This window comes from Anolis sagrei, chromosome 9 (genome assembly GCF_037176765.1).
Source record: "Anolis sagrei isolate rAnoSag1 chromosome 9, rAnoSag1.mat, whole genome shotgun sequence".
NCBI classification, from domain to species: Eukaryota; Metazoa; Chordata; class Lepidosauria; order Squamata; family Dactyloidae; genus Anolis; species Anolis sagrei.
In genome coordinates, this window is record NC_090029.1 from 33,546,524 (window position 1) to 33,567,678 (window position 21,155).

Here is a 21,155-nt window from a genome sequence, read left to right on the forward strand (position 1 = left end):
GGAGGAAACCATGAAAGTTAACAAAATCTGGCTACCAGTATTTAAAAAAAACTAAAGACAGTAAATTCCAGACAATCCGGGCAAGCTAACACCTCCAAACAAAGGATTCCTCCAGGCAGTAATCAGCCAGGCTTTGAAGCCGAAAGGCCATTAAATGCCAATCAAGATGTTCAATTGCAACAATCACACCTGCCTCAAGCGGACAAGAGTTCTTTCTCCCATGCTGGACGTTCCACAAATATATAAACCTCCCTTGCCTAGTTTCAAACAGACATCACAACCTCTGAGAATGCCTGCCATAGATGTGGGCCAAACGTCAGGAGAGAATGCTTCTGGAACATGGCCATACAGCCCAGAAAACTCACAGCAACCCACCCTCCAGAGGAGGAGTCTATATGTTTACTTGGACTGAACCTACACTGCCAAATAATTCCGTTTGAACTGCACAACATAGTGTAGCTCCATCTAATGCATTGCATTATATGGGACTATGCTGACTATATTATGCAATTCAAACTGCATCATTTGGCAGTGCAGATCCAGCCTATGGCTCCATCTATACAGGCACTATAATCCGGTTTGAAGTTATTTCAGGCTCTGGAAAGATCCCGACAAGCAATGCCATATTGTTCTACACTTTTTGATCATTTATTGAGTATTGATGGAAGGAAAAACAGGAGCCCACTGAACTTTAAAATTACCAGGAAGCATATAAATTCACAACATCAAAATGGAGCTCCTGGTGGTGCAATGGGTTAAACCCTTGTGTTGGCAGGACTGCTGACTGAAAAGTTGGTGGTTCAAATCTAGGGAGCGGGGTGAGCTCCCATCTGTCAGATCCAGCTTCCCATGGGATGGTAAAACATCCAGGCATCCCCTGCGCAATGTCCTTGCAGACGGTCAGTTCTCTTACACCAGAAGCAACTTGCAGTTTCTCAAGTCGTTCCTCAAAAACACACACACACACACAAAATCAAATATTTTAATGTAAGGTTCTTAAAAATTATTTTTACCTTTTAATTTAAAGCCTGTCTCTGCTCCAAGCCTATCCAGGATTTTAGTCCATGGGCTTTTTGAATTTAATTTTCCTTTGGATGTCATCACCACTATGGAACTAGAGGAGGAAAAAAAGTGCATTAGCCCATTGAGACATTTATCAATTGAAAGTGCTGCTGGAGTGCTCTAAATGAGACTTACTATGCAAATGGCCTGCATTAGTTTTGCAAATTTATTACGGAGTCGGATGACAACGTTGCCGCTGCCTTCATCTTAAAATGCCCACTCTGCCAATGTTTTCCAATGGCTTTCATATGTTTCTTTTCCAGAAAATGCACTGCAGTAAATAGCTACACACTGGGTTGCTTTGCATTTTTCGGGGCTGTATGGCCATGTTCTAGAAGCATTCTCTCCTGATGTTTTGCCCACATTTATTTATTTATTTACTTACTTTATTTATATACCGCTTTTCTCAGCCCTCAGGCGACTTAAAGCGGTGAAACACATCAATACAAAACATCACGAGACAAGTATAGGGCATCTATGGCAGGCATCCTCAGAGGTTGAGGAGTCTGTTGGAAACTAAGTAAGTGGGGTTTATATATCTGTGGAAGGTCCAGGGTGGGAGAAAGAACTATTGTCTTTGAGGCAAGTGTGAATGGTGCAATTGGCCAGCTTGATAGCCTAGCAGGTTCAAAGCCTGGCTGCTTCCTGCCAGGGGAATTCTTTGTTGGAGGTGTTACATGGCCACCTTGATGAGCATTCCACATATATATAAACCCCAATTACTCCTCAATCTCTGAAGATGCCTGCCACAGACGTCAGGAGAGAATGCTTCTGGAACATGGCCATACAGCCCGAAAAAATGCACAGCAACCCAGTGATTCTGGCCACTGTTTTCTGAGCAAGACCGTTGTATTAGTGTCTGACGTGTGATCCAATACAACAGCCAGCAGGGTGACCTTGTTTGCTGTGTACTCATCTTGTGCTAATAATAATAATAATAATAATAATAATAATAATAATAATAATAATAATAATAGCAACAACAGCAACAACCTCTTCAAAGGCCAAAAATGCAAGCATGAGAAAACTTGGGTCCTCTGGGTGTTTTGGACTTCAACTCCCACCATTCCTAACAGCCTCAGGCCCTTTCCTTAAGCAGCTGAAGGGAAAAAGGAATGAGCCTGAGACAGTTAGGAATGGTGGGAGTTGAAGTCCAAAACACCCGGAGGGCCCAAGTTTGCCCATGCCTGTGCTACATCCAGATGCCGGATACGTATGCCATTTCCCTTTCACTTACTTGGCCCGGATGTTATTGACATAGTTTTCTATCTGTGCTGGAATTCCTTGCAGAATGGAGTTTTTGAAGCTCGTCTGATCCACGATTTTTCCATTGTACCCATCAATCACCACTACTTGGATCCCGTCTTCAGAAAGATAAAACTTTTTTCCTTCAACCTACAGAGTGCAAATAAAGGGAAAAAATCCATATTAAAACCAGTTAAAAGTTGGAACTTTATAACCTTGGATTCCTAGAGACACGTAGTCTTTTTTCTGTACCCAAACACAGATTTTGATGTTCCCCAAAAGAAAAGAAAAAAGGGCATGTTTCAAAAAGCCGGCTCTTTTCTTGCTTGATAGAGAGTTAAATGATTGAATACAATAAACCAGAATTCATATTTATTAATTTTATTTATTTATTTATGACATTTATATGCTGCCCTTCTCACCCCGAAAGGGACTCAGAGCGGCTTACAAGTAATATGTAAATACAATATACTATATTATTACTAGGCATGTGCAATCCATGGTTCTAAATGGTTCTAAAATACTTACAAAACTAAAGTTCTGGTTGTGAAAACTAGGGGGCGCTGGTGCTTTGCTTCTACAGTGTTGCTAAAGTTCTGGTGGTGAAAATTTCAGAACTCTAACAAAACTTTCAAAATTTCATTATTATTTCATTATTGGTGATTTTTATGACAGAACCTATTAGGAACTGCCATTTATAATTAAATTCTGAAAGTTGTGTTAGAGTTCTGAAAGTTTCACCACCAAAACTTTAGCAACACTGTAAAAGCAAAGTATCAGCATCCACTAGTTTTCACCACCAGAACTTTAGTTTTGTAAGTACTTTAGAACCATTTAGAACCATGGATTGCACATACTTAATTATTACCATAACACAATATTAGTATTATATATTACTATATTGTGTTGTTGTTCATTCGTTCAGTCGTCTCCGACTCTTCGTGACCTCATGGACCAGCCCACACCAGAGCTCCCTGTCGGCCGTCATCACCCCCAGCTCCTTCAAGGTCAGTCCAGTCACTTCAAGGATGCCATCTATCCATCTTGCCCTTGGTCGGCCCCTCTTCCTTTTGCCTTCCACTTTCCCCAGCATCATTGTCTTCTCCAGGCTTTGCTGTCTCCTCATGATGTGGCCAAAGTACTTCAACTTTGTCTCTAGTCTCCTTCCCTCCAGTGAGCAGTCGGGCTTTATTTCCTGGAGGATGGACTGGTTGGATCTTCTCGCAGTCCAAGGCACTCTCAGAACTTTCCTCCAACACCACAGCTCAAAAGCATCTCTCTTCCTTCGCTCAGCCTTCCCGAAGGTCCAGCTCTCACATCCGTAGGTGACTACAGGGAAGACCATGGCTTTGACTAGGCGGATCTTTGTTGCCAGTCTGATGTCTCTACTCTTGACTATTTTATCGAGACTGGACATTGCTCTCCTCCCAAGAAGGAAGCGTCTTCTGATTTCCTCGCTACAGTCTGCATCTGCACTCATCTTTGCACCTAGAAATACAAAGTCTGTCATGGCCTCCACGTTTTCTCCCTCTATTTCCCAGTTGTCAATCATTCTTGTTGCCATAATCTTGGTTTTTTTGACGTTTAGCTGCAACCCGGCTTTTGCGCTTTCTTCTTTCACCTTGATTAGAAGGCTCCTCAGCTCCTCCTCGCTTTTGCCCATCAGAGTGGTGTCATCTGCATATCTGAGGTTGTGAATGTTTCTTCCAGCAATTTTCACCCCAGCCTTGCATTCATCAAGCCCCGCACATCGCATGATATTGTACTATACCATTATACTGTAATATTATTAATACATACATGTTGCATTTTCATCTATCATATCCTCTTGGAATTGATCTTAAACCAACTGCTTATGTACTCGTCCTGAGTTAAGAAATGAATCACTTTGGCAACACATATACTAAAGTTGGATTCAACTTGTTATTCTTAAGGTAAAGGTAGTCCCCTGACATTAAGTCCAGTCATGTCTGACTCTGGGGTGTGGTGCTCATCTCCATTTCTAAGCCGAAGAGCCGGCATTGTCCGTAGACACTTTCCTTGATTTCTTTCCTTTACGCTTATTTGTTTTTGTTTGTTTTTAAATCACCAAACAGCCCTATACAAAAAATACTTACGGAAATATATGCAAAGTCATCCCGGAGGTGGAAATATCTAGTCTTGTGGCTGTCTATCTTCACTTCCACAAAGTGGTCCCTCTTCTATTGAGAAGAAAGGAAAAGAAAATGGTGTCGATCTTTGTATTATCCTTCCAAAACATTTTCTCACTAAATGTTATATTATTAACAATATTAGTATTATATATTACTATATTGTACTATAACACTATAGGTAAAGGTTTTCCCCTGACATTAAGTCCAGTTGTGTCCAACTCGGGGGGTTGGTGCTCATCTCCATTTCTAAGAGCTGGCATTGTCCATAGACTCCTCCAAGGTTATCACTGGACCAAATTTGGCACAATATACCCACATTTGAACACTGGTGGGTTGGGTGGGGGGGGGGGATGATTTTGTCATTTGGGAGTTGTAGTTGCTGGGATTTATAGTTCACCTACAATCAAAGAGCATTCTGAACTCCACCAAGAATGGAATTGAACCAAGCTTGGTCCACAGAAAATACTGGAAGGGTTTGGTGGGTATGGACCTTGAGTTTTGGAGATGTAGTTCACCTACATCCAGAGAGCACTGTAGACGCAAACAATGATGGATCTAGACTAAACTTGGCACAAATACTTAGTATGCGCAAATGTAAATACTGGTAGAGTCTAGGGAAAATAGACCTTAACATTTGGAAGTTGTAATTGCTGGAATTTATCATTCACCTACAATCAAAGAGCATTCTGAACTCCACCAACGATGGGATTGAACCAGTCTTGGTCCACCGAACTCCCATCACAGACAGAAAATACTTGAAGGGTTTAGTGGGTATGGACCTTGAGTTTTGGAATTGTAGTTCACCTACATCCAGAGAGCACTGTGGACTCAAACAATGATGGATCTGGACCACACTTGGCACGAATATTCCGTATGACCATATATGAAAGCAGATGAAATTTGGGGGAAATAGACCCTGACATTTGGGAGTTGTAGTGCTTGGATTTATAGTTCACCTACAGTATAGAGCTCCTTCAACCCGACCAGTGATAGAATTGAGCCAAACTTCCCACAAAGAACCCCATGCCTTGCAGGGACTCGCTGGCATGAGCCTCCCTCCAGCCTCACACGGATGATTTGATGTTTTTATCATCCTTTGTGGGAGGCTTCTCTCATGTCCCTGCATGAGGAGCTGGAGCTGCTAGAGGGAGCTCATCCGCCTCTCCCTGGATTTGAACCTGCGACCTGTTGGTCTTCAGTCCTGCCGGCACAGGGTTTAACCCACTGCGCCACTGGAGGCTCCGTAGTTTTAGATGAGACATCAGAAACTGGATGCTTCAGAGAACCAACATGGTGCAGTGGTTTGACTGTTGGCCAAGGACTACAGGAAAGCAAGGTTCAAACCCCTGTTCAATTATGGAAACCTCCTTGGGCAGGTTATATGCTCTTGGACTTGGAGAAAAGCCATAGAAAATCCCCTCTGAATAAATATTGCCAAGAAAACCCCAGGAGAGGATCCCTATAAGCCAGAGTTGGCTTGAAGGTTCACAACAACATGTGCAAGTTAATGAACATGCGACGCCAAAAAGAAACCCAGCTTCGTTTAACAATCTCTATGCATTCTAATAGAACCAAATCAACAACTGAAAAAATTATCCAGAATCGGTTCATTAAGTAAACCAGGTGTTCTTACTGAAATTGAGCTAGGAAGCTTCTTGGGCATTGGCACTTCTATAGATGGCTTTTCGGAATATTTTGGGTAGGCTTTAGCTTCACAGTCACTGCTCTCTGGGTTCCTGGGGATGTTGGCTTTGATTCGGATTCGTTCACAGCCTTTGATGGAGCAGAAGGCAAAGGGCTCTTTCTCATGCTGAGCTCTTAGTTTGAGAAACAACAACCTGCAAAACAGATGAAATCAAGAATAACTCCATGGATTGTTGTAGGTTTTTTCAGGCTATATGGCCATGGTCTAGAGGCATTCTTTCCTGATGTTTCTCAGAGGTAGTGAGGTGACTCAATGGTAACATGGAGAAGGTAGGAAGTGTAGTGCCACAGAAAAGCAGTTATTTCACAGCCAGGTAAACATCAACTCTAGATATGGCACAAACATGCCGGATCCGAGGCAGCTCTGGGACATTTATAGATCGGGTTAAACTATCTGGTGTAGATGAGCCCTAGAAGCCAAAAAATGATATATGGCATTGCTTTAATGACTGAAAGACTTGCAGAAGATGGAGTTTAGGGAAGCTGTGTTCCTTCAGATATTCTCAGACTCCAATTCACATTAGCCTTAGCAGCCTGGGAAATGGTAAAGAAGTATTGCATAAAAGATCTTCTGTTACACAAATTACACATATTTACACAAATGACCAGCCACTGCCAAAAGGGACAGAGAGCTTAATCTATGCTGACGATCGTGCCATCACCGCTTATGCAGAGAGCTTTGAAATGATTGAACAGAAGTTCTCAGAAGCTTTAGGTGCTCTTACTGCCTATTACAGGGAAAACTAGCTGATTCCTAATCCATCTAAAATGCAGGTATGTGCTTTTCATCTTAAGAACAGACAAGCATCTCGAGCTCTGAGGATTACCTGGGAAGGAATCCTGCTAGAGCATTGCAGCACACCCACATACCTGGTGTGCTGCAATGGACCTTGCTGGACCTTGCTCTGACTCATAAAAAGCACTGCTTGACTATCAAGCAAAAGCTGACTGGCACAACCTGGGGATTACAACCGCAGTGAAGACATCTATCCTTGTGCTTTGCTACTCTGAATGCGTTTTCTTTGCTCAATACGCATGCCCAGTGTGGAATACATCTCACCACATTAAAACAGTGGATGTGGCTCTTAATGAGACATGCCACATTATCACAGGATGTCTATGCCCTACACCGTGGAAAAATTATACTGTTTAGCTGGTATCACACCACCTGACATCCATCAGGAAGTAGCAGCCTGTAGTGAAAGAACCAAGGCATTGACATCTCCGGCCCAGCTCTGTTCGGATATCAGCCAGCAAGCCAATGTCTTAAATCAAGAAATAACTTCTTATGATCGACAGACATACTCACAGGAACACCTCAGCAAGCAAGAGTCCAAAAGTGGCAGACTAAAACCCAGAACCTCAATCAGTGACTGGTACCAGATGAGAAACTCCCTCCTGGGCACAGAGAAGACTGGGCAACTTGGAAGGTGCTGAACAGACTGTGATCTGGCACCATCAGATATAGAGCCAATCTTAAGATATGGGGCTACAAAGTGGAGTCTGTGACATGCGAGTGTGGAGAAGAGCAAACCAGAGACTACTACAAGTAGGTGAAGAGAGAGGGGGCCAGGGGACAGTTCCATCTTGTCTCCTGCATATGTCATCAGTTGGGGACCCTTCTCCCCCAGCACCAATTGCTGCTCTGGGCCAGAGTGAAGAGAGAGGCGGGGTGGGGGGTGGGGTGGGCGTAGACAGTTACACCTTGTCTCCTGTGCTATGTTAATAATATAACATAATATAATATATTGTATATACATATAATATTTATAATTTTATAATGTAATGCAATATAATACTACTAATAATATATTATAATTATATATTTATATTACGAATAATATTACAACATAATGGTATAATACAATGTAGTAATAATTTAATACTGATATTACTATGCTATATATATATATATATCTTGTAAACTGCTCTGCGTCCCCTTCGGGGTGAGAAGGGCGGCATATAAATGTTGTAAATAAATAAATACTACAATGCAACCTGGGCCCTGCCACATGCACAATGGAGGACCCTCTCACAGCGACACCAGAGGCACTCCAAGTGGCCAGCTTCTGGTCAAAGGACATTTAGCATAATGCCAAGTTTTAAACTTTCTTTGTGCTTTTTTAAATACATTATAACTACCCTCATTTCACTTCTGACACAATAAATAAAAAAATAATATCTGGAAGACTATAGGTTTTTTCAGCACAGATTTTTTTTTGTCGTGTCAGGAGCAACTTGAGAAACTGCAAGTCGCTTCTGGTGTGAGAGAATTGGCTGTCTGCAAGGACGTTGCCCAGGGGACACCCGGATGTTTTGATGTTTTATCATCCTTGTGGGAGGCTTCTCTCATGTCCCCGCATGAGGAGCTGGAGCTGATAGAGGGAGCTCATCCACGCTCTCCCCAGATTCGAACCTGCGACCTGTCAGTCTTCAGTCCTACCGGCACAGGGATTTAACCCACTGCGCCAACTGGGGCTTCAGCACAGATGAAAAGTCTTCCCTTGACTCCACGGTGCTGAACAATTACAGACCGATCTCCAACCTCCCTTTTTGTGGGTAAGGTGCTGGAGCGGGTGGTCGCCTCCCAGCTCCAGGGCTTTTTGGATGACATCAACTACCTAGATCAGTCACAGTCTGGTTTCAGGCCTGGTCATGGCACTGAGACAGCCTTGGTCGCCTTGGTGGATGACCTCCGTAGAGGACTGGACAGGGGGAGTGTGACCCTACTGGTTCTCTTGGACATCTCAGCGGCTTTCGATACCATCAATCATGGTATCCTTCTGGGTCGTCTCTCTGGGATGGGCCTTGGGGGCACGGTTCTGTCGTGGCTCCGGTCCTTCCTGGAGGGACGAACCCAGATGGTGAAGCTGGGAGACGCCTGCTCGGACCCCTGGCCTTTGACCTGTGGGGTCCCGCAAGGCTCTATTCTGTCTCCCATGCTTTTTAACATCTACATGAAACTGCTGGGAGAGGTCATCCGAAGTTTTGGAGTTGGGTGCCATCTCTACGCAGATGACACACAACTCTACTACTTGAGACAGGGCCTTTTCTGTGGTGGCCCCCCGACTCTGGAACGCCCTCCCAAAAGATCTTAGACAGGCCCCTACACTGGCAGTCTTCAGAAAGAACTTGAAGACTTGGCTGTTCCGATGTGCCTTCTCAGATTAGGAATCTCCAATACCAAGTCCTAGAAGCACTTTAGTAGAACTAAGATTGTTGCACACCGCACATTGCACTTACTTATAATCCTGCATACCTCCTGCCACATCAGCACTTTGAATCTTGTACCCATTACTCTGGCCCGGCCCAGTTTTATAGTGTCTTGATGTATTGTTTATTGTTTGTTTTATTCTGCTTAACTGTTTTGAATTTGCTTTAGGTATTGTATTGTTGTATGGTGTTTTGAGGCCTTGGCCTTTGTAAGCCACATCAAGTCCTGCGGGAGATGCTAGCGGGGTACAAATAAAATAATAATAATAATAATAATAATAATAATAATAATAATAATAATAATAATGGAAGCTCCCTTGTGACCAAATTTTAAAGATTGTATTGTCGGGTTATTGTTCTGTCATGCATAATACTTCTATGTCCAGAAAGGACACAATAACAACACACTGCTTCTCTATCGAAAGTTATACCACCCATCAGACAGCTCTACAATACTCGGACAATTTTGCAGTGTTCTTACCCAGTCTCTTCATCCCAATAGTAGTACCCTTTGGTAGGGTTTCGATACTCAAGTTTGTCCATTTGAAGAGCTGGGTAAAATGTACCAGTTTTGCTTGTTTTCTTCGTAAGCCGATCGTGGATATCCGAGAGAATGGAGAATGTTGTCCCTTTAGGATAACAAAGCCCGACTGCGATCCAATCATTCCTAAATTAAAATGGGAGAATCAACATCTGTTAAACCCGTGACAAACACACCAAGCCTATGCTCTAAGCCAAGATACAAGTAAAATTTAATTACGAGGATTGAATGAAAAGTAATGCCTCCACCTTCGTTACTTGGGTTTGGATGGGAATATTTTAATAAATCAAACTCAGAAATAATCCTTAGAACGTGCTCTTTAACTACCACTATTCACTTTTTCACATAATCACCAGACAATTGGATACATTTCTGCCAACGATGCACAAGTTTTCTGAAGCTGTCACAGAAGAAGTCGACACTCTGTTTCCGCAACCAGTGTCTCACAGTTCTCTCAACGTACCCATCGTGCACAGATCTTCCGATAGCCAAGCAAAGCAATAATGTGACCCACACATTCTTGTGAAATGCTGATTATGCTTGACTGATACCACAATCATCCTGAATCAATCTGTCAACCTTTTGCTTGTGAAACTCGGTGGTTGCTGTCACAGGACGTCCAACTCTCACAACCATCATGTCAGACTACACAGAGAAGCCATTGAAATCCACAAGCATGTGGACAATTTCAACAGAAAGGAGGAAACATGAAAATGAACAAAATCTGGCTACCAGTATTAAAAAACTCTAAAATTACAACAGCACAACAACAGAGAGGAAACAAACAAGGACATCTAATCACCCCTCAACAAAAGTTTGCTCTAGGCACTGTCAGGCCATTATATGCTAATCAAGGTGGTCAGTTGAAACATTCACACCTAGCTCCAGCAGACAAGAGTCCTTTGCCTCACCCTGGTCATTCCACAGATATATAAACCCCTTTTCCTAGTTCCAACAGACCTCACTACCTCTGAGGATGCTTGCCATAGATGCAGGTGAAACGTCAGGAGAGAATGCCTCTAGACCATGGCCATATAGCTCGGAAAAACCTACAACAACCCAGTGATTCCGGCCATGAAACCTTTCGACAATATGTCAAACTCTTTGTTTGTCACGTAAGTCAGATGTTCCCACCTCAACATCTTTAAACTTTCTCATTCAACGATGCACAGTACTCACATCAACACAATCACCATAAACAGCTTGCATTCTCTGATTAATCTTCTTTGAGGTGACACCTTATGCTATCTAGAATTCAATGACTGCACGTTGCTTAAGTCACATTGACCGACCATCTGCGCAAGGTCCCATACTTTGCACTTTAACAACACAACTGTTCAATGCTAAAGCTTCCTGCCACAATGGAACTGTAGAGAAGAGTCTACTGAACAAGCCAGTACCTGCCGCATACCAGTACTGCCATCTATTGAGGAGTTACGAAAGTGGAGGCAATACTTTTCATTCAACCCTCGTATTTCCAAGATAGTCAGAGGTCTCTCTCTCTCTATATATACGCTGGAGTAGACAGAACCCACTTCCAAAGTAATTATATTTGCTATAATTTAGTAGCATGTATAAACCAATTCTCTGAAAGTGGGTCACCAACTCTTGCGATTCAGGGACTATTTTGGCCCACGTATTCTCTCAGATATTTATATCTCATGTTTTCACATCTATTCTAGATGGACTTGAAATATTTAGGTGAGAACACAGTCAAATGTGTGTGGGCTTATTGGAACCATGTTCTAAGATATGCATGAATTCTTTTCTGTAGCAGCTTGAAACTACATTACTGGACTCTGGAGTGTTGTCTGTATGGGCCACACTCACTTATTGAAATTAATAAGCCAGATGGCCAGTTCCTCCGGAGCAGTCTTGTCCCAATGGATGGTGTAGCCTTTCTGCAGAGTGATCACAGGCTGATATTGCTGGTAGTGGGTGCTTTTACTTAGAGCCCCTTCCAAGTATAATGGATGGGTGTAGTAGTCATTTTTTATGATTTTCATCCTCGAGTTGGCTGATTTGTAGGCTTGGATGTATACCTGGAATAGAAAGAAAATCCATTTGTTCAACAACATGGAATACCATAGACCTAACCTGTTTTGAAAATTATTATTATTAATTTATTATTATTATTATTTGAAACACAACAAGATGAGTCAACAGAAAACACTCTGCTGGTTGTTGTATTGGATCACAAGTCGGACACTTCCCAAATGTCTAGGACTGTGTGATGTATCGACGAATAACGCGTGCAGATCCCAGTAAGGTGGCCTTCTGCAGCTGGCAGATGGTAAATTTGTCAGAGCCAATTGTGTTTAAGTGCAGGCCAAGGTATTTAGGCACTGCACCCAGTGTGCCGATCACCACTGGGACCACCTTGACTGGCTTGTGCCAGAGTCTTTGCAGTTTGATCTTTAAATTCTCACATCATGTCGGCTTTTCCAGTTGTTTCTCTGCAATCCTGCTGTCACCTGGGATTGCAACATCCACAATCCATACTTTGTTTTTTAACATGATCATGAGGTTAGGAGTCTTGTGCTCCAAAACTCTGTCTGTCTGAATTCAGAAGTCCCAGAGTAGCTTGACGTGTTCATTCTCTGTAACCTTTTCCAGCCTGTGATCCCACCAGTTCTTTGTTGCAGGCAGATGGTATTTGTGGCACAGGTTCCAATTTATCATCTGAGCAACAGTGTTGTGCCTCTGCTTGTAGCTTGTCTGCATGATCTTCTTGCAGCAGCTGGGGATGTGATCTATTGTTTCATCTGCTTCCTTGCAGAGTCTACATTTGGGATCTGTTGCTTCTCCTTCTCCTTCTTCTCCTTCTTCTCCTTCTCCTCCTTCTCCCCCTCCTCCTCCCCCTCCCCCCTCCCCCTCCCCCTCCCCCTCCTCCTCCTCCTCCTCCTCCGCCTTTCCAAGAAAAAGGCTCTAAAATCATCAGTTTGTTGATCTATGTTAAATTTTTGATGTGTAGCTCTATGTTGCAATGTGGCAGAATTGGCTCAAATAGGGTAGCAACAGTAGAGGCAAGATTAATTTGCATACATGCAGCCGATTGGTCGTATGCAGATGAGTATAGGCCAGGATTTGAAAAGGCCACTGAGCCAGAATGGCAGTTGGGGGAAGAGAGCTGAACATTTCAAAAGGGGAGGAGTTAAGTTTTAAAAAGTAGGCAGTTAGAGAGTCAGAAAAGATCAGTTAGGGATTCCTGTTTGTGAGGTACAGTTAGGAAATTCTGTGAGAGAAAAGCAGTTAGGAAAATGGAGCTCAAGTTTTAAGGAAAACAAAGAAGTGCTAGTGTTGTTTGAGGCAGAATATAGTTCTGTCAAGAGTGTATGAAAAAGTAACATACTTGTTGATGTGAAACAGTTGAAATTTGATAGGAAAGGTTAATCAAGTGGATGATATTGAATGTAAGACTCAAGACTGTAACAGAACACACAAATGTAACCATAAGCGTTGGAGCCAGAAGTTACAAATAAACTTTGTTACTTCGTTTATTACAAGAGTGTTTCAAGCCTGTGATATAAAGCCTCATGGTAAAAGCTCACAAGAAAGCCCCAGCCAATTGTAAAGGGAAACTGTTTCAGTACAAGGCAGTAAAAAGAAAATATTAAGCCCCCACATCGTCACACATAAAAAGGCACCTATGAAAGGACTGAAGTAGTGAAACGTCATCCCACCAAGCCTTTTGATTAAAAAAGGAGAATAATAATAATAATAATAATAATAATAATAATAATAATAACTTTATTTTTATACCCCGTCAACCATCTCCCCTAGGGGACTCGGGGCAGCTTACAAGGGTCAAGCCCAAGATTACAATTAAAACACACAAGTAAAACACTTTAACCAACTAAAACATCAGGTAAAACAATTGAAATCAATATAAAAACAATATGGCTGAAAGAAACATAGCTGAGGTACAGATTCAATGAGTGCAATACATTTTTACAGGAGTGCAGGAAAGTGCAACAATACAGTAAACTGGGCAGGAAATACTGTCATAACACATGTTGACATAGATCATATGCCGGTGTAAAGTGCGGAACTTCAAGTAGGGACAGGAAAGTTACTGGTGAGCTGCTTAATCAAAAGCACATCGGAACATCCAGGTTTTTAGTTGACTCTGAAAGGAGGATAAGGTGGGAACCTGTCTGATCTCCCTAGGGAGGGAGTTCCAGAGCTGGGGGGGGGGGGGGGCACCAAGAAGGCTCTCTCCCTCGTCCCCACCAACCGTGCACGAGACAGTGGTATGCTTAGTCTGGAGTAGAGAAAACTGAGAGGTGGCATGATTTTTTTTGTTGTTTATTCATTTAGTCGCTTCCAACTGTTTGTGAGCTCATGGACCAGCCCATGCTAGAGCTCCCTGTAGGCCATCGCCACCCCCAGCTCCTTCAAGGTCAAGCCAGTCACTTCAAGGATACCATCCATCCATGATAACCAATGCAAGATGTATGGAGTCCTGTTGGCATGGCTGGCTAGGAAGAAGAGAGGCTTTATTTAGCTAAAAACTAGACTGCAGCTGATATCTCAGAGAGAATGGGAAGCTTGTGTCTCTGTAGCCTCATGGCACAGTAAGTCCACAATTATGTCCAGTCTGCTTCTATTTGAAGGCTTCCTCTACTGGACTGCTCTCCCACGGCCACGCATTCTTACCTGGGCGTATTGTCCACTACAGATAGAGCCCCTCCAATCTGGGACATCAATGCAGTCTGAATGCCGAATCAGCCAGTTATCTTCTTTGATCAGGTACGATCCAGGATATTCAGATACAGAGCCGTCTACATCATGGAAAACAGAGGTTTTGTCTCCATCCATATCCAGCCCATTGAACCAAGGTCCTGGCTCTCCAAAGAATACTCTAGAAGTTATCTAAATTGAAAGACAAAACATACCCGCATGTATTGATTCTGAACTGCTTAGTAACTTAATCTGATTGCTCCCCACCACCCTTTGCCACCAATATAGTGCTGTACAGGATGACACTAGGTACCCCATTTGGACCAGCTAGTGAAGTGGTTCTCAATCTGTGGGTCCCTAAGTGTTTTGTCCTACAACCTGTTTACCAGCTGTCTTTGCAGTTCAATCTTTAAATCCTCATATCGTGTCAGCTTTTCCAGTTGTTTCTCTTCAATTCTGCTGTCACCTGGGATTGCAACATCGACGATCCACACTCTGTTTTTTAACACAATTGTGAGGTCAGGAATATTGCGCTCCACAACTCTGTGTCTGAATTGGAAAGTTTGACGAGTTCATTTTCTGTAACTTTTTCAGGCTTGTGATCTCACCGGTTTTTTGTCGCAGACAGATGGCTTTTGGTTGTTGTTGTTGTTATTATTATTATTATTATTATTATTATTATTATTATTATTATTATGTTGCAATCCCAGGCAATGGCAGGATTGAAGAGAAGCAACTGGAAAAGCTTACGCGATATGAGGATTCGAAGATCGAACTGCAAAGACTCTGGCACAAGCCAGTCAAGGTGGTCCCAGTGGTGATTGGCACACTGGGTACAGTGCCTAAAGACCTTGGGCTGCACTTCAACACAATCGGTGCTAACAAAATCACCACCCTATTGGGATCTGCACACATTATTCCCTGATACATCACACAGTCCTAGACACTTGGGAAGTGTCCGACGTGTGATCCAATACAAAAGACAGCAGAGTGTCTGCTGTGGACTCATCTTGTTGTGCATCTAATAATCATCATCATCATCATCATACATTTCAAATAACAACAACAACATAATTTGAAAACAATAAGCATTGACAAAATCACGATCTGTCAACTGCAAAAATCCACCTTACTTTGATCTGCGCACATCATTCGAAAATACATCACACAATCCTGAACACTTGGGAAGTTTTCGGCTTGTGATTTTGTGATACGAAATCAAGCATATAGATCTCATTTGCTGTGTCATACTGTGTTTTTGAGTCAGTAAAATAATATAATGATCATTGCAATGATGAACAGGGGTGACAGTGAGTCATCATTGCAATTATTATTATTATTATTCAGTCCTGTGCTCCACAAAATGACAGTTATGAAGTATCAACCGAAATAATGTTATGTTTGGGGGTCACCACAACAGGAGGAATTGTATTAAGGGGTCACGGCATTAGGAAGGTTGAGAACCCCTGTGCTAGGCAGATATCAGGCTGGTTTTGCTCTTGGAGCCCTTTGTCTTGTCAGTAACACATTTCCTGCTTGTTTTCTCAACCACAGTTAGACAGGATTCAGTATCAAAGACTTGTGTGACCCGAAGCACGTTGTAAGGTACACGTAAAGGTTGTCCCCTGACATTAAGTCCAACTTTGGGGGTTGGTGCTTATCTCCATTTCTAAGCCAAAGAGCCGGCGTTGTTCATAGACACCTCCAAGGTCATGTGGCCAGCATGACTGCTTGGAGGGCCATTACCTTCATGCCGAAGCAGTACCTATTGGTCTACTTACATTTGCATGTTTTCGAACTGCTAGGTTGGCAGAAGCTGGGGCTGACAGCAGAATCATAGAATCATAGAATCCTAGAGTTGGAAGAGACCTCACGGGCCACCCAGTCCAACCCCATTCTGCCAAGAAGCAGGAATATTGCATTCAAATCACCCCTGACAGATGGCCATCCAGCCTCTGTTTAAAAGCTTCCAAAGAAGGAGCGTCCACCACACTCCAGGGCAGAAAGTTCCACTGCTGAACGGCTCTCACAGTCAGGAAGTTCTTCCTCATGTTCAGATGGAATCTCCTCTCTTGTAGTTTGAACATGAGGAAGAACTTGAGGAAGAAGCTCACCCCGCTCCCCGGATTCGAACCTGCGACCTTTCGGTCAACAAGCTCAGCAGATCAGCGGTTTAACCCACTGTGCCACTGGTTGCCCAAAAGGATGTTGCACCACCTCCAAAATAGCATATGCTGGTTCCCTGCAAAAGTCAACTCACGGGGACGTCTTCGAAGAAGATGTTGGTGACATTGTTGTTTGGGCAGCTCTGCCAGGCATTGTTCAGGCGGAAGGCCAGGGCACTGGTGTGGCGGCCTTCCAGGGCAGCAAATTTCCGGAACGTGCAATTCTGGACGTTGATGGGTCCATCATAAAACTGAATCCCTCTAATTGGAAAATTCCTGGAACACAATGGGGGCAGAGAGAAGAAGCAGGTGAGCAGTCTTGTTGTAATGAGTAACTAAAAGCGTGATATATATGGCAAAGAGGTAGCAGCAAAGAGAGTCAATACTTTCACAGTGAGGGGGAAAAGGAAGGGACTTGAGGCTGTCAGGAATGGTGGGAGTTGGAGTCCAAAACCCAAAGTTTGGCCATGCCTGATATAGACACTGAAACAAACCCTGAAGTAATGTAAATAATATGTTCTAATGGCTGCCTTCCCTTCAGCACTAGTAAAGATGCAGGAAATCCTATTAACATTTCATCCCAATCCCCATCCAATTAAGGATTAAGGGCAGGTTGGCATCTGTTAGAAGGGAACCCCAAGAGTTCGGAAAATTTAGTTTTTAGCCCAATCTCCCCCAATCCCAAACCTTGTATGAAGACCTGGAACCTGCTCATGAGAAGGCACTCTAAAGTGTAGTCCTTCACACAGCTATGTATCACACAAAAAGCGAAGCAAACTGTCATTGACTTTGAACAAAATGGAAAAGGTTGAAAATAAAGCTCTAGTTCAGTGTTTCTCAACCTTCCCAATGCCGCAACCCCTGAATACAGTCCCTCATGTTGTGGTGACCCCTAACCATAACATCATTTTTGTTGCTACTTCATAACTGTAAGTTTGCTACTGTTAAGAATCGTAATGTAAATATCTGATTTGCAGGATATATTTTCATTCACTGGACCAAATTTGGCACCAATGCCCAATACGCCCAAATTTGAATACTGGTGGGGTTGGGGGAGGGATTGATTTTGTCATTTGGGAGTTGTAGTTGGTGGGATTTATAGTTCACCTACAATCGATGAACATTGTGAACTCCACCAATGATGGAATTGAACCAAACTTGGCACACAGAACTCCCGTGATCAACAGAAAATACTGGAAGGGTTTGGTGGACTTTGACCTTGAATTTGGGAGTTGTACGAGAGTTAACTGAAAAGTAATGCCTCCACCTTCGTAACTCCTCAACAGATGGCATTACTGGTATGCGGCAGTTACTGGCATGTTCAGTAGACTCTCCTCTACAGTTCCATTTTGGCGGAAAGCCTTAGCATTGAATGGTTGTGTTGATAAAGTGCAAAGTATGGAACCCAAATTTGAATACTGGTGGGGTTGGGTTGATTTTGACATTTGGGAGTTGTAGTTGCTGGGATTTACAGTTCACCTAAAATCAAAGAGCATTTTGAACTCCAGCAACAATGGAATTGAACCAAACTTGGCACACAGAACTTCCATGACCAACAGAGAGGGTTTGGTGGGCATTGACCTTGAGTTTTTGAGTTGTGGTTCACCTTCATCCAGAGAGGTCTCTGGACTCAAACAATGATGGATCTGGACCACCTGTGGTACAAATGCTAATATGTGTACAAATGCTAATACTTGGTACAAATGCTAATATGTGAATACTGGTGGAGCCTTGGGAAAATAGACCTTGATATTTGGGAGTTGCAATTGGTGGGATTTACAGTTCACCTACAATCAAAGAGCATTCCGAACTCCACCAATGACAGAACTGGGCCAACTTCCCACACAGAATCCCCAAAACCAACAGAAAATACTGTGTTTTCTGATGGTCTTTGGCAACCCCCCCCCCCCCCCCCCGACACCTCCTTGTGACCGCCCTAGGGGTCCTGACCCCCAGGTAGAGAAACACTGCTCTAGGTGAAACATACTGGCCAATGGGAAGCGTCCGTCCGCTGTGGTCCAAGCCTCCAGGGCCCCAGACATGGTTATCCATCATTTCGGTCCCCGTATTTCCACTTTCGCCAACAAAGAGGCTGTTTTTGATTTCTTGTTTTGATCCGTCGTCATGAGGAAAGGTGCCTCCACTAGGAGAGATCAAATTGTATTTCAGCACAACTGTTTTCGGACCAAATTTTCATGGCTAGTGTTAAATACAAAAGCATAACACAGACTTTACCTTGCCAACGTGAGGCCAATGCCATTGTCAGCAAATCTGTAAGAAAGAAATAGAGAACATTAGAACATCAGAATGGTGGTATATGTGTGTGTGTTCAATTCAGCTTTGTGTTATGGTGTTACTAATCCAGCTAGGTGCATTTTAATAATTGACACGTCTCAGGTAAGGTTATTTAGTTGCCTTATGTTATGTGTTGTCAAAGGCTTTAATGGCTTGATGTGATGAACCAACTTAGACACAGCATATTATTGGAGAAGACCGAAATGCTGAACCGGCTGTGATCAGCTGGTTCAGCTGGAGGTCAGCTGTGACCAGCAGTGCTGTAGAATTTGAAGAGGCACGAATGGAGGGCGAAAGAGAGAAATGTGCCAAGAGGAAGGTGCATTAAGCCAACCCCGACTGGGACTACCTTCCACCTGGAAACCAATGCCCTCACTGCGGGAGAAGATGCAGATCAAGAATAGGACTCCACAGTCACTTACGCACACTGCACACTGACCCTGGAGGACTATCCTACTCAGACAATGAGGGATCGGCTTAGTAAGTAGGTAAGCTGAACCACTCTCAGAACCACCATGTCAGACTACACAGAGAAGCCATTGAAATCCACAAGAAGCATGTGGACAATTTCAACAGAAAGGAGGAGACTATGAAAATGAACAAAATCTGGCTACCAATATTTAAAAAGACTTTAAAATCAGGACAGTAAATAAAGAGCAACACACAGAAAACAAGGGAATTCCAACAGGAAACAATAAGAGCCAGCTAACACCTCCCAACAAAGGATTCCCCCAGGCAAGAAGCAGCCAGGCTTTGAAGCTGCAAGTCCATTCAATGCTAATCAAGCTGGCCAATTGCAAAATTCACACCTGCCTCAAACAGACATGAGTTTTCTTCCACCCTAGACACTCCACTTGCCTAGTTTGCAGAGACAGATAAACCCTGCTTGCACTAGCCTTGGCTTGGCCTTTTAAATCGCCTTGAATAGGCAGGATAACTTTTAATATATATGTGTTACTGTGACAATTATATACTTATATTGTTTTGTTAATTTTATGTTTATGTTGTTTACTCTGTATGTATTGACAGAAACCAATCTGAGTCCCCTCAGGGAGATAGAGCAATATATAAATAAAAGTTTTGTAGTAGTAGTAGTAGTTTCCAACAAACTTCACAACCTCTGACGATGCCTGCTATAGATGTGGGTGAAACGTCAGGAGAGAATGCTTCTGGAACATGGCCAGACAACCAGAAAACACACAGCAACCCAGTGCCTTGTATTATATATTTAATTCATATATATTTACCAAAAGGTGGCTCCATATTTCAAAACTATGGCTCGAGCTTACAGCTTGCTTTCAAAATGGCTTTCATAGAGTTTTCTTAGGCTTATAAGTAGGGTTTTTTTTAGTCAATTCCTCTAAGACAGGGTTCTCAAACTTTTTAAACAGAGGGCCAGGTCACATTCCCTCAAATTGTTGGAGGGCCGGAATATAATTTGAAACATGAATGAATTCCTATGCACACTGCACATATCTTATTTGTAGTGCAAAAAAACCCCCCACTTAAATCAATACAATAATTAAAATGAAGAACAATTTTAATAAATATAAACTTATTAGTATTTTAATGGGAAGTGTTGGTCTGCTTTTGGCTGATAAGATAGGATTGTTGTTGTTGTTGTTATTGTGTGCTTTCAGATTTAGGTTGATCCTGAGCGAGGGCCGGGTAAATGACCTTGGAGGGCCGTATCCGGCCCCTGGGCCTTAGTTTGAGGACCCCTGCTCTAAGTGAGAGCACCTAGCATTGTTGATCAATCCAAGTACTAACCAGGGATCACCATGCTTAGTTTCCCACATAAGCCAGGATCTGGTGCCTTTAGTATGCTAAAGCCTTGCAGACATATCATAGACAAACTTTGCGTATGAGCTCTTTGCTTTTGTTTCCTTGCTGTCCATGATGAATGTATATTCAAGGTCCGGAGAACAAGCCCTATGAGGAGTGGCTTAAAGAGCTGGGCATGTTTAGCCTGAAGAAGAGAAGGCTGAGAGGAGATATGATAGCCATGTATAAATATGTGAGAGGAAGCCACAGGGAGGAGGAGGGAGCAAGCTTGTTTTCTGCTTCCCTGGAGACTAGGACGCAATGGAACAA

At 42.9% G+C, this 21,155-nt stretch overlaps 1 protein-coding gene across 3 annotated transcripts in view; it reads right to left on the minus strand.

Moving 5' to 3' along the window:
* Positions 1-21,155, minus strand: part of CEMIP (cell migration inducing hyaluronidase 1) — a 186,321-nt gene that overhangs the window by 4,324 nt on the left and 160,842 nt on the right. For all 3 annotated transcript variants that reach the window (XM_067471438.1, XM_067471440.1, XM_067471439.1), the window contains exons 19-28: positions 19,002-19,037; positions 18,754-18,909; positions 16,862-17,042; positions 14,578-14,793; positions 11,749-11,960; positions 9,859-10,044; positions 6,094-6,298; positions 4,425-4,508; positions 2,300-2,457; positions 1,014-1,114 (exon numbers count right to left, since the gene is read on the minus strand). In XM_067471438.1, coding sequence (XP_067327539.1) covers positions 1,014-1,114; positions 2,300-2,457; positions 4,425-4,508; positions 6,094-6,298; positions 9,859-10,044; positions 11,749-11,960; positions 14,578-14,793; positions 16,862-17,042; positions 18,754-18,909; positions 19,002-19,037 — 1,535 coding nt within the window. The remainder of the gene's footprint in view (positions 1-1,013; positions 1,115-2,299; positions 2,458-4,424; positions 4,509-6,093; positions 6,299-9,858; positions 10,045-11,748; positions 11,961-14,577; positions 14,794-16,861; positions 17,043-18,753; positions 18,910-19,001; positions 19,038-21,155) is intronic.